The sequence below is a fragment of the Sturnira hondurensis genome, unplaced genomic scaffold (assembly GCF_014824575.4).
Source record: "Sturnira hondurensis isolate 20B ecotype Veracruz unplaced genomic scaffold, ASM1482457v3 Scaffold0007406, whole genome shotgun sequence".
In the NCBI taxonomy this organism is placed as follows: Eukaryota; Metazoa; Chordata; class Mammalia; order Chiroptera; family Phyllostomidae; genus Sturnira; species Sturnira hondurensis.
In genome coordinates, this window is record NW_028080037.1 from 4,213,171 (window position 1) to 4,226,912 (window position 13,742).

A 13,742-nucleotide genomic window follows, 5' to 3' on the forward strand; every position below is an offset into this window, starting at 1 on the left:
GCTACCTTCCTTCACCAGACAGGGAAAGTCTGAGTCAAGTACATTAAAAGTGAATAGTTCTTACACGCAAATGTTCACAGCAGCACCCCTTGGTTTCCTTCTTGTAGCCTGAAGAACTGTGAGAAGGTCCATTTCTGTGGCTTTAGGCTACTTAGTTTGCGGTAATTTATTGTGGTAGCCTGTGAACTAATGGGTTAGCGAAGATACCCAACAGCCAGAACTGCTGGGAAGGGTACGAGTTAGAACACCCACTAAGAGAAGTGTCTGGTGGTGGGTGACCACTAAAGCTGAACGTGCGCCTGCCCTGGGACTTGACAGTTTCATTTTGGGAGCCCATGTTCACCGTAGTGGCGTCATTGATCCCCAAATGGAAACTGCCCACCTGCCCATCAGCAGAAGGGAAAACTACACTGGATGTTTGTGAAATAGAAACTACACAACAATGAGGACGAGCTCTTGCTATCTGCAACGTCAAGGACGACTCTCAACAAAAATAATGTTGAGTAAAAGAAGCCAGACATTCAGCACAGTATATACTGAGTGTACACTCTAGGACTCAAATTTTGTAAAATTCTAGAAGAGGTGACCACCCGACACTAATATAATATTGAATGTCAACTGTAATTGGAAATTTAAAAACATTGATAAATTCTAGAAGAGGTAAAATTAACCTTTGCGTACAGGGCAATGGGGGCTTTTAAGGGAGGGCAGTGACTGGTGAGACATCAAAGGGGGGCCTGCTGGTAACACTCACTGTTTCCATCCGGAGCTGGTCCCCAGGGCTCACTTTGTTAAACTTCGTCCAGTATGATTTGTACAAATCTCCAGGTGCATTGATACTTACTAGTGCTTTTTTACACGAAATGGTTTAACTTACTGGGACTTTTTTGCCCTTGACGTCTTGCAGACTTCTCCCATGTAGCTGCTCGTCCACCATTCTGATGTGGGCTTCGTCCACAAAGGACACGTATTTCAATGCCTAGGGGAAGGAGTTCCAGATGTGCATCTTTTTTTTTCTTTTTTTAAAAATTTTATTTAATTATTTTTCAAGTACGGTTTTCTGTCTATTACTCCCATCCCATCCCACCCCCAAGATGTTCATCTTTTTTGTGTAGAATGATTAAGAATGACATAACCTGAACATAACCTAAAGGCAAGAATTATTCTCATTTACCAAGTGGCAAACTGTTCAAACAAGTTAACCAGGACCTCTTGTTGACCAAGAACGAGTGATTTCTGAGTCTAAAGGCAAATCAGAAGTGGAACCTCATGCACCTTGATTTGTGGACTCAGTATCCCAAGCTCACTGCCTGATGTTTCTGGTCCCCCGCAAGTGCTATGTAAAATTCCTTCATGGTGTTCCCTCAATTTAAGTTACTCTAGACTGACTACTCCAGAAAGTTATACCATCGCAACTTAAATTATTTATATTTTCATTAGATTTCATGCCACGTTGGGCCATGAGCTAGTGGTTATTTTTAGCTGCAAAGACAAACTTTTATTGGAAGCTGTGTGTATGCGCACGAGGGACAATGACCTGTGTGTTCAGCCACTGGGAAAGGACCGAATCCTTGTTGGATGAGGAAAAGGCAGAGAAACCCACTTTGTTGTGCTCAAGCACCGGAGATCGCTCGTTGTGGGGGGGTCCTGGAGCCGAGTCTAAAGGGACTGCTCGGCCAAGTCCCAGTTTGACTGTCAAAACACTGCAGGTGAGCTGGAGTTTGTTGGAACTGAGCCCGTCCTGGGCTTCTTTCCGGAAGGAATCACTGTCACTTTTGTGTGTGTCCGATGCCTTTGTGTGTGTGTATTTTAGTGTATATAACTATATATAAAACACAGAATATACATGTATGTGTATATGTGTGCCTGTATGAAATACATGTAGGCAACACATAGAATTAGTTTATGTGTATAGTTGTTTTGTACCTATGTCATACCACATATATTCTGTGGTTTGCTTGTTTGCTCTCAAGAAAATGTCTTGGACAGTCGCCAGCACCTATAACATAGTGGTTATGAGCATGGGTTCTGACTTAAGTTGGAATTTCAGTTCAACACTAACCAGCTATCTATATGACTTTGGGCAAATTATTCCATCCTCTTGTGCCTCAATTTCCTCATCTACAGAAAGACATAATTGTATCACCTGTCAATGGCGTTGTTGTGAAGATTCAGTGAGTTAATATCTATAAATCACTTCCAAGTGCTGTATAAACGTTTGCTATTATTTGGATGTACCTCATTCTTTTAAACTGGTGCCCAGAGTTCCTTGCTACGGAGTTATAGCCTGATGCGCTGCTCGCTGATTGGTCATCTGAAGAGAAGCTCTTTCTTCAGTGACTGTTGCACTGTGTGGACACCTTATACACGCGTGACACTTGGGTGCTCACGTGAGTGTTTCTCCAGGGCGGGTGTGGAGGCGTGGGAATGCCAGGCTGTGCAGTATGTCTCATTTAAATGTTATTAGACTCTGCCAAGTTTTCTCTGAAGTCATTATGTTAATTTTTTTTGCTGTACCCACTTAATAAATCTGACAAAATTGACAAGTCCTGGAACATAAACTTCTGTTCTCCTTCTATCTGGCCTCTCCATTTTTGTTTCCATTCTTCCCCAAGACCGAAGGTTTCCTCTGAGAGATGGCAGAATGGGGTCGAGCCCAGAGACTTGCCCGCCCTGGGATCACGCCTCTGATTTGGGCCTTATTTCCGTGCACCTCTCAGGGGTCTAAGGGTGTTTGGGAGCCACAGACAGAGTGTCTTACCCGCTTTGGCTCCACGATGACCTCGCACTTCTTCCTGTCGTAATACTCACTAATCAGGCAGCCCTCACAGCACTCGCAGTAGCGATAGACACAGGATCGACAGCATGCGCTCGAGTACGTGTTGATGAGAAAGTCAATGAACACGGTGGCCTGGAGAGAACCCAGACAGGTGCCGCGTCACTGAAACTCCTTTCAGCAAAAGCGCTATCAGAGAGCACGGGGAAGCGAAGGCCTTACCAAACCGAAGTAGGAGAGGGTCGAACCGATGGACACGATCAGCGAGATAATGTGAAATTTCCCTCCCTGAAAACAGAGCAGGGAAGGTTACCCAGCTGACACTCAGAGCGATGCTCTTGGGCTCGAACACATCATTGTTAGTGCCAGCAGGGGGGACGTCTGGTGCCGTGACTTTGACACATGCATCCACAGCATTCAGAGCCACAGAGGCAGAGGGAGCTGAAGATGGGACGCTCGTTCTGCCTCCCAAGATGTGCTTGAAAACGGGAATGTTTTGAAGAAAGGGATGCTGGGACCCACACACTGAGAGGAGACCCACAGGTGGTTTCAGACAAGGTGAGGGGTTCGGACAAGCTTGCCCTCAGAGGGGTTTGAGATTACTTTGGAAGCCAAGGGAAGGAATGTCCGCACAGTCTTCCCTTGGGTGTCCTTGTGGTTTTTATTTTCAATGGTCTTTCTGCCCTCCCAGCTGTATCTCATTGGTTCTTGTGCTGCTTATCACTATGTTGCTCAGATAACACGCTGTCGGACAAGGGGGTGTGGGCAGTGTGTCGATTCTTTGCATGCCCAGTGTCCCCTCCTTCCCTCTTCTGGAGATAGCACCCCACTTTTCCTTTAGGGAACCCTCTCTGTCCATGCTCAGTGTTGGGGGCAGACTGTTCCGTGGTGTGATTGCTGTCTGACCTGTGACCTGGACCTGGCTGGAACAGGGATCGCTAAGCACAGACCCCCGTACAGATAGATCACGATTGATGTTTGTTCTGACATAAAGCAGCACCCCTCCTGCTCCCCGCTGGTTCCCGGAATGGGCCGTTGTCCTGACTGCATCAAGTGCGTACAGTAATTGCCCTTACCTGGTAGCATTCACATGTTAGTGCCCTCGAATGTCCCCTTTTTGCCCCGTGGGAATCCTCGGGCACCTGTTAAGTGGCACAGGGGCCCATCTTGCCTTGCAGCTGCCCAAGGTGCTCCTCGTAGGTAAATTTCCCAGAGTAAACTCTCACCAGACTGGAGTGGCTTGCCTCTTTCTTCATTCTTTCCCTGACCTCCACTTACAAGATAGGTTTTCAGTCCCAGGGCCTTCCTCTGGGTCTGTGTGTACTAACCCTTGGTCCATGTCGTCTGCGGGGAAGGGGCTGGGTCAGAGCTGGCCCAAGACCAGCCACTGAGAGTATGGCATAGCCCTGGTCACGGTGATTAGGCGAGGTTGCTGACCTGGTAGGATCTGAGGAGCTGCCTCACACCACCACACAGGTGGACAGCAGGGGAGGATGCCAAAGCAGGGGACAGATGTAAGGGACGGAGGGAGGCAGATTCCTGATGGTGATGTTTGAGGGTCTGGATCCAGCCTCGCCAGAAGCTGAAATGGCCTCTGGGTCTTTCAGTGGCGTGAACTAATAGAAAGAAGCCTTTTTTCCCCCAAAGCCAGTTTGAGTTGCCTCCTGTTCCTTACTACTTTATTTTGCAGAGGGATTTCTTTCTCCTTTTTTTTTAAGCACCAGAAAACTTTTAAGTTGAATATTACATACTTCTCCCTGCCTCAGTCTTGCACTCATCAGATGGCTGTTTCACGGGCAGGACCCCAGGGACACTCCTTCCCCCTCTTACCCCACATGTGAGATGTGCCAGCTCATGACTGTCACCAAAACATTCACCCCTTGAGGCAGCACAGCAGTCGTTAGGAACGCAGATGCCCATGGCTGCAAGCCGAGACTTACGGTGCCGAAAACCAGGATGTCAAAACGGATCCCAAAGACTTTTACCAGAGTCCGTTTTTCAACACCGTTTTCCATATAGTACTTGGCGTGTCTGTAGGAGGAAAAGGATCCGTGTTTATAAAGTTCTACCTGAAAGTGTTGGCATTTTGTGAAAAGAAAAATCAAAGCACTCGCTGATCTAGGCTTCCTTTATCCGTCTTCTAGCTCTGCCGTGGTTGGCAGTGGGAGAAAGACAATCTAAACCCATGAATGCGTGTCTCTGACCTCCTGGAACAGAAGGGCCACTTCCCCGACTCACCTCTTCTACTTCCACCATCACAGCGCAATGAGAAGCCTGCTTTTTGTTGAACAAGAACAACTTTTAACCAACAGCACAAGTTTAAGAAAAAAGCAGAGATATATACATTTTTTAAAAGCTTCAAGCAATCTGAGCCCTGGCTGGCGTAGCTCAGTGGCATGAGTGTGGGCCTGCAAACCACACGATCGCTGTTCGATTCCCAGTCAGGGCACATGTGTGGGTTGCAGGCCAGTTCCCAGCAGGGAACTCACGAGAGGCAACCATACATTGATACTTCTCTCTTCTCTCCTTCCCTTCCCCTCTAAAGATAAATAAATAAAATCTATTAAAAAAAAAAGCTTCAAGCAATCTGATCATTTCTTAAGAGGGAAAAAGAGGTTTTCTAGAACAAAGTGTTGGGAGTGAATCTTAGATACCAGTCATTGAATTGAAGACAGATGTCTCAGCCATCTGTTCTGACGGCAGTTTTCCAGATTCTGTGTTTGTCTGTTTGCTGTCCTTTATCCCAGGGCCAGATTAGCGACTAAAGTTGTTTACATCTTCCCTGCAGTCCAGCTTTTGCCAGTGCGTGAGAATCACGTTACCAACTCTTCAACCAATCCTGAGGCCTATCTCCAGCCACCTTTTTGACCTAATTCTCACACATTTGGCTAATTTTCTTTTGCTGCCTTAAATCAGCCAGGGCCAGGGACCAGACAACCAGAGGCCATCCCTGCCCATACTACATAAACCAGTCCACGCTAAGCCCTTTCCCCTGCCCTGCCTGCCTTTCCTTGGGCAAACACAGTAAAGGCCCTGGGTCGTGCTTTCCGCCCTTGCTGCTGCCTCCTGACCAAACCTGGTGCTCTCCCCTGCGGCCCTGTGTGGCCCCCTCCTTTTGGGGAATGTAATAAAATTCTTTCCGTGGTGGTCACTTCTCCATGTCATTACTGTTGCCTTATATGTTAAGATTCAGGCACAAATGAGAGTCACCCCACATAAGCACCTCTCACCAGACGTGCTATCAGGAAATGTGTGTTTCGTTTTTCATGAACAATTAGGGAAGCTTAAGCCGTAGACTTTAAGAAACTTTTAAATCTGTCCCTCCCTCTTACCATCTTTCAGTGTTGGTTGGTTGTTTTTTTTTTTAGGTAAAGGTATTATTTCCTTTCTGAGTTATTAATTCACAACCTGTTTATAGGTGTGGGGAGGAAAGAAAACAGAAGACAGATGTTCTGTCGGAATCCAATATAGAACATCTGAAACTTTTTTTTTTAATTCTCAAAATCTGACCCTGAGATTGATTAGATATTTTCAGACACTTGAACGTGTTTCTGGCCAGAGTGTTTCAATATCTTTACACTGGATGGTTCTCATCCCGTGACAGTTCTTTCTTTTGCCGCTCTGTTGAGTGACCTGTGTTTTAACACACAGAGCAGGCGTGCATTGCCACTCCGTGCCCTGCGGTCGCACTGTCTCTGCAAGTTCGTTTGACTGGGAAGGTTCACAGTGTACAGTATAAGTAGTTGAATTTCTGCTTTCAAGATTTTGATAGAGTGATTCTCAAACTGAGGGCAAGAATTACTTGGGACATGTGTTCAAAGGCAGGTTCCTGGCCCTTAGACCCAGTGGGTGGTGTCAGAGGTCTGGGGTGTTCCTAGTCATCACTGTTTCCAGGAGAGGTTCTGGGTGGTTCTGGTGCAGGTGGTGCATGGGCCACACTCTGAGAAATAGTCCGCCTTGAACAAGGATGTTTTCTATACATAGTAATGGGTTAAACAGGCTCCCCCCAAACTGACACATCCAAGTACCTAACCCCTGTACCTATGAGTGTGACCTTATTTGGAAATAGAGTCTGCAGGTGTAATTGAGGACCTTAAAATAAGATCATTCTGGATTTAAGGTGGCCCTAAATCCAATGACTGGGAAAGTCCTTACAAGAGAAAGGAGAAGACAATGTAAGGATAGAGGAAGAGACTTCCAGCCAAGATGGAGGCGTAGGTAGACACACTGTGCCTCCTTGCACAACCAAAATAAGGACAACAACAATTTAGAAATAAAAAGCAACCAGTACCAACAGAAAATTGAACTGTATTGAAGTCCAACCACCAAGGAGCTAAAGTGGACACATTCATCCAGACCGGTAGGAGGGGCAGAGTCAGACAGCCGGGCAGAGAGGGGCCATGGCAAAGCGGTGGCTGGTGGACCGTGGGTGTGCAAGGCAGCAGCAGGCGGACCCAGCGAGGTGGTGGACTGTGGTTGGACGTGGTGCACAAGGCGGCTGGTGGACCAGGTGGTCCCACATGTGCACACAGATAAACCAGGCGGAACTGGGGAGTGAGACAGACCACACAACTCAGGGCCCCAGTGAGGGGAAATAAAGCCTCAAAACACTGATTGAAAACACCTGTGGGGGTTGAAGTGCCAGGAGAGACTCCCAGCCTCACAGGAGAGTTTGTTGGAGAGACCCACAGGGTCCTAGAACATACACAAGCCCACCCACCTGGGAACCAGCACCAGAACTCACAGTTTGCTTGGGGGAAGTGGAGGAAGTGACTGAAATTCAGCAGAGAGCCGAGCAAGTGCCATTGTTTCCTCTCGAACCCCGCCCCCATGTATAGCGTCACAACCCAGCAATGTGGGTTGCCCCGCCCTGGGGAATGCCTAAGGCTCCGCCCCTCACTACATAACAGGTGCCCTGAGACCATAAAAAAGGGCCCAAATGAAAGAACAGAATAAAGCTCCAGAACAAATGCAACTAAGCCATGAAGAGATAGCCAACCCATCAGATGCACAGTTCAAAATACTGGTAATCAGGATGCTCACAGAATTGGTTGAATTTGGTTGCAAATCACATGAAAAAATAAAGGCTACGCTAAGTGAAATAAAGGAAAATGTACAGGGAAGCAATAGTGCTGGGAAGAAAACTGGGACTCGAATCAATGGTGTGGACCAGAAGGAAGAAAGAAGCATCCAACCAGAAAAGAATGAAGAAACAAGAAGTCAAAAAAATAAGAGTTGTAGGAACCTCCAGGACATCTTTAAACGTTCCACAACCTAATTATAGGGGTACCAGAAGGGGAAGAGGAAGAGCAACAAGTGGAAAAGTTATCTGAACAAATAATAAAGGAGACCTTCCCCAATCTGGCAAAGGAAATAGACTTCCAGGAAGTTCAGGAAGCTCAGAGAGTCCCAAAGAAGGTGGACCCAAGGAAGAGTACACCAAAGCACATCATAATTACATTAGCCAAGACGAAAGATAAAGAGAGAATCTTAAAAGTAGCAAGAGAAAAGGAGACAGTCACCTACAAAGAAGTTCCCATCAGACTGTCAGCTGATTTCTCAAAAGAGACCTTACAGGCAAGATGGGGCTAGAAAGAAGTATTCCAAGTCATGAAAGGCAAGGACCTACATCCAAGATTGCTCTATCCATCAAAGCTTTCATTTAGAATGGAAGGGCAGATAAAGTGCTTCTCAGATAAGGGCAAGTTAAAGGAGTTCATCATCCCCAAGCCCTTATTATATGAAATGTTAAAGGGACTTATCTAAGAAAAAGAAGATAAAAAGCATGTACAGTAAAATGACAGCAAGCTCACAGTTATTAACAACCACACCTAAAACAAAAACAAAAGCAACTAAGCAAACAACTAGAACAGGAACAGAACCATAGAAATGAAGATCACATGGAGGGTTAGCAACAGGGGAGTGGGAGAGGAGAGAGGGGGAGAAGGTACAGAGAATAAGTAGCATAGAAGGTGGATAGAAAATAGACCGGGGGAGGGTAAGAATAGTATAGGAAATGTAGAAGCCAAAGAACTTACGACACATGGACATGAACTAAAGGGGGGGGAATGTGGGTGGGAGGGGGTGCAGGGTGGAGGGGAGTGAAGGGGGAAATGGGACAACTGTAATGGCATAATCAATAAAATATATTTAAAAATAGAGGCAGATACTGGAGTGGCGCAGCCACAAGGTAAGGAATGCCTAGAGCCATCAGAAGCTGGAAGAGGCATGGAAAGACCCTCTCCGAGAGACTCCAGAGGGAATATGTCCCTGCTGACCCCTTAGCTTTGAACTTCTGGCCCCTAGAACTCTGGGAGAATAAATTTCTGTTGTTTAATCTGCCACGTTTGTGGAAATTTGTTACAGCAGGCACAGGGAACTCATCCACACACATACCCATTCAGAACCAGAGGACAGCCTCAGGCATCCTGTGCGGGTCTGCCCTAGCTACACGTCCTGTAAATGAACCGAATCGCACATTCACCTAATAAGGACTTTTGCCATGGACATCTTTTGGTAAAAGACAGACACTCTGTAATATGATCAGCTTCTTCAAATTCCTGCTTCACAAAGTTGTATTTTTTCATATACGTCATATAACCTTTAATTGCCTTCCCTTTTGTGTGGCTGTTGGGACCCTTTATTTTTGGCTAGAGAGTTCTCCTGGAGACAGCACATGCTCTAACACTTTGTTCTAAGAGAATGTCAACATCACAAGAATCTCAGTTCTTCGGAGAGCTCAGATCTCTCTAGGAGCTGATGTTCTTAGGCTCAGCTCCACAGGCGACATGAAGGACATTGGCTAACATCTAGTTGGAACATTGCCCCGCATACTTCTGCTGATTGCTAAGAAAACAGCCTGTGAGGGCAGTCAGGGATCACTGGCCCCATCCTGTCTTCTTGCTAATGGCCGTGAGCCTGCCTAGTCGGTAGAGCGGTCGGTAGGGGGGTGATCAAAATGTTGCCGAGACTTGGAGCTGGTTTCAGGCCCTGGAAGAAAATTCACTGTCCCAGAGGAGGCAAACGGCCTCTTGTGTCTTGATCTGGGCCAGCTCCTAGGCAGGGATTTCTAACTCCGATGCCTTCGGGGGCCCAGTAGGTAACAACAGAAACGAGTCATGTGGGCCGGGTATAAAGCAATAAGGAGTGGTGGGGACGGTGGCAAACCCCAGATCATGCCCTTTCTGAAGGGAACCACTGTTACAGCTCCAGCCAGGCGCTGCTGTGTGGGCTGTGAACCCAGAGTCATCAGATGGTTTCATTTCTTTTTCTCCAAATAGTCTAATTTTCGAGAAAAGTAGGACGTCCAGATTTTTGTGTAGACTGTCTTAACTTTCAAAACTTTTATCATGTATTCCAATAAGTAAATAAATAGTATAGTTACATACATACATACATACATAGCTGAAGGCTGCCTGCCAGTTTATGATGTTATTTTTTTAACATCTAATAAGAAAGTATTTTGGGGTGCCAGGTGATAATAGTCTAGACCTGTGCCTCTTAAACGTCAATGTGCCCATAAATCTGGGAATCTTGTTAAAATGCAGATTTGATTCAGTGAGTCAAGAGTGAGGTCTGAGGTTCTGCATTATAACAAGCTCCAGGTGAGGCCCCGGCTGCTGGTTCCAGGGCCAGCCTGGTAGGCAGGAATTCCGAGTGCCACAATACTGAGTTATAAGTGTGCCATGATCTCATACAAGCCTCACAAAAAATTGGTCACACATAGGAACATTCACCAGAGGGTTATCAATTATCTCAAGGTGGAAGAATTGTAATGTTTTTTATCCTCTTCTCTATGCTCTTGTGATTTCCCCAGTGTTGCTTTTGTTTTCCAAAGAGTGTGCATCTCTTCAGTAATTAAAAAGAAAAAATTCTTTCACCGCCTCGATCTTAGAGGAAGTCCTCTCCATTCATCCCAATGCCGTTGCCTTGGGAACCAAATCTGGGCTGACCGACTGCTGGGGATGATACAACTCAGCTGCGCATGGCAGGTCCCCGGGGAGCCAAGGTGGCCAGTCTGGCCTCGGGCACTGTTACCTGAAGTTGTAGCCAGGGTACAAGGACTCATTGGTTATCTTGTCGTCAAGGCGACGGAACCTGTACTGTGGACGGCAGTGATAGGACCAGCTGTCCAGGTTGCAGTCCCAGTAGATCTCGATGCCCATGATTCCTCCCTGAGGAAGACAACAAGAGGCGATGTCTAAGCCAGACGTCTCCCTGCATAGCAGTGGTTACTCAAGGAAGGGTTTTCTTTTTAGAGGAAAAGTTGCAGCTTAAAGGTTTCAGAGCCGTGAGCGAGCCCTATCTTACGGTTATTACTGAGGCCGCTGCGAGCTCGGCTCCCTGCCTCTCCTCCCGTCTGGGACACACCACCGTTAGATTTACTTTCCTAAAGTCTGATTTTCGGTAGACCACACCCATCTCGGCTGCCCTACGAAAGATTTAAGTGGTGGCTTCTTAGACCGAAACCCAGGGTGCTCCGGAGTCACGTGTCTCCTGCTCTAGCTCCCAGGACTCCTCCAGAGAAAGCTCTTCTTCCTAACCGGCTGCACTTGTCCCTAAACACGCTTCACACGTGCATTTCTGTCTTCCAGACAGCTTTACTGAGGTACAGTTCACATCCACTTCATCCACTTAACGTGTACAGTTGAACAGGTTTTCGTAACTTCACATAGATGTGCAACTGTCGCCCCCATTTTACGTTTTCATGACCCCCGAAAGGAACCGTAAACTAGACGTCGTCCCTGTATCCCCTCTCCCAGCCCTAAGCAACCAGTGTCTGTCTCTCCGTAGAGTTCTTTATTCTGACCTTGCACAGGAAAGATATCAAATAATACGTGGCTTTCTTCACTCGGCATAACGTTCTTCCGCGTTATAGCGTGTGTCTTTTTTTGTGGTGGAAGAACATTCCATTGTGAGATATACACCAATGCATTTTGTGTACCTGCTCATCAGTTGATAGACATTTGGATTGTTCCTCCTTTGGGCTATTGTGACCAAGGCGGTTATGAGCATTTATGTACAAACTTTCATGTGGACACATGTTGCCATGGCTCTTGGGTATATACTTAGGAGTGGAATTGCTGGGTATACTTTGAACTTGTAAATCTGGGCCCTTACTTACCCTTTGTCCCAGCAAAATGTTTCTCCCGCCCACTTCTCTAGCAAAATCCCCCTCGTCCTCCGTGACCTGGCTCGCATCCTTCCTCAGCTACCCCATCCTCCTCAGTTCAAGGTGACCTTCTTCTCCTCGGAGCTTCTAAGGAATCTTTTAATCTCTTACTTCCGTACCTGTACTTCTTTCTACAAATAGATTTTGAACACTGATCATATTTCAGTGAGTTTTATTTCACTGAATCTTAGACACCATTGCTTGTAAGACATAATTTTTCTATGTTCCTCTAAGAAGTAAATGCTGTCAAACTGTGAGATTCTCTCAGTTGAAAACATTTCCTGACTTCAGAACTGTTTTTTTTAAGATTCTATTTATTTATTTTTAGAGAGAGAGGAAGGGAGGGAGAAACAGAGAGAAATATCAATGTGTGGTTGCCTCTCACATGGCCCCCACTGGGGACCTGGCCCGCAACCCAGGCCTGTGCCCTGACCGGGAATTGAACCAGCAACCCTTTGGTTCTCAGGCCAGCACTCAATCCACAGAGCTACACCAGCCAGGGCTTGATTTCAGAACTTTTAAGATGTGAACAATGTCTTTGAACTGTGAAATACGGCATTTCGAGACAGTATGCTAGATGCTAGGGATACAAAGGTGTGTCATTGGCAGGCTCTGGCTCGGGGAAAGGGGAAGTAATACAGAATAATCAGTATTGTCACTTGTTATCCAAAGAGCCAAGAAGCACGAGGAATGTAGCTCTAGAAGGTGGGAAAGGCAAGGGAGCGGACTCTCCTGTAGAGTCTTTGGCGGGAGCATGGCCCTGCTGTTGACTATGTTAACCTGATTTCGGCCCGGGAAAGCTACTTCTGGACCTTGGATCTCCAGAAGTGAAAAAGAAAGCGTGTTCTCTTAAGCCGCCAGGCTCGTGGTAATTCGTTACAGCTGCCCCGGGAAACTGACATGCCAGGTGTCTCACTCACAGGGCTGTTGTGGGACCAGGTGAGGTGACTCAGTGAAAGGACTCGGCATCGTGTGCGGATTTACTAAGTGCTCAGTAAAGGCAACCTGTTATTAAGACCCAGTGGCTCAGCTGCTTGGCCGTTTGACATCTTCCATCCCCTACGCAAACCCCCGCCCCCACCACCTCATGGCACAGAGGCACCACCAACCTGAATTGCCACTTCTGAGAAGTTATCTCCCGTTTCTTGGAAGATATCTCCCAGTCGGAAAATGGGGCACTGCGGATTCTTCGTCTTGTGAAAGGTGCAGGTCTTGTTGAAATCTGGTAAGATGTTTCTCCTGCACATAATGAAAAGCAACCAAACATCCCCATTGAAGACTGAGACCCATCTCTCGAATACGAATGAGCCAGGGGGTAACTAGGCTCCCTGGGGGCCCCCAGGGATCCCCACCTCCTGGTATTCGCACCCTTGTGTGGTCCCCTCCCACACTGTAGTAGGGTTGGTCTGTGTGACCAGTAGCAGATGGCAGACGTGATGGTGTGTCACTCCCCAGTTTGGGTTATGAAAAGCTGTGACTTCCACCTTGGTTACTACGGTGCTTGCTCGCTCTATGTCTCTCTCAGATCATTTGCTCTGGGGGAGCCGACATGTCCTAAGGACACTCAAGCAGCCCTGGGGAGAGGTCAGCACCGTGAAGAGCTGGACACTCTTGCCAATAATCACGTGCGTTTACTTGGAAGAGGATGCTCCGGCCCCAGTCAAGCCTGGAGGTGACTCCAGCCCTGTTGACAGCCTGGCTACCACCGAGAGACCCCAAGCTAGCACCGCCCAGCCAGCTCACTCCCAGATTCCTGGCCCGAAGAAACTGTGTGACATAATAAATGTTTGTTGT

At 47.0% G+C, this 13,742-nt stretch overlaps 2 protein-coding genes across 4 annotated transcripts in view; one reads left to right on the forward strand and one right to left on the reverse strand.

Annotated features, from left to right (window-relative positions):
- IFT81 (intraflagellar transport 81) overlaps positions 1 to 13,742 on the forward strand; it is a 138,175-nt gene that overhangs the window by 15,101 nt on the left and 109,332 nt on the right. The window lies entirely within an intron of this gene.
- The window catches only part of P2RX7 (purinergic receptor P2X 7), a 36,465-nt gene that overhangs the window by 3,354 nt on the left and 19,369 nt on the right, over positions 1 to 13,742 (reverse strand). Inside the window, exons 7-12 of the mRNA XM_037052059.1 lie at positions 13,058 to 13,187; positions 10,814 to 10,950; positions 4,717 to 4,807; positions 2,999 to 3,064; positions 2,762 to 2,911; positions 878 to 979 (exon numbers count right to left, since the gene is read on the reverse strand). Coding sequence (XP_036907954.1) covers positions 878 to 979; positions 2,762 to 2,911; positions 2,999 to 3,064; positions 4,717 to 4,807; positions 10,814 to 10,950; positions 13,058 to 13,187 — 676 coding nt within the window. The remainder of the gene's footprint in view (positions 1 to 877; positions 980 to 2,761; positions 2,912 to 2,998; positions 3,065 to 4,716; positions 4,808 to 10,813; positions 10,951 to 13,057; positions 13,188 to 13,742) is intronic.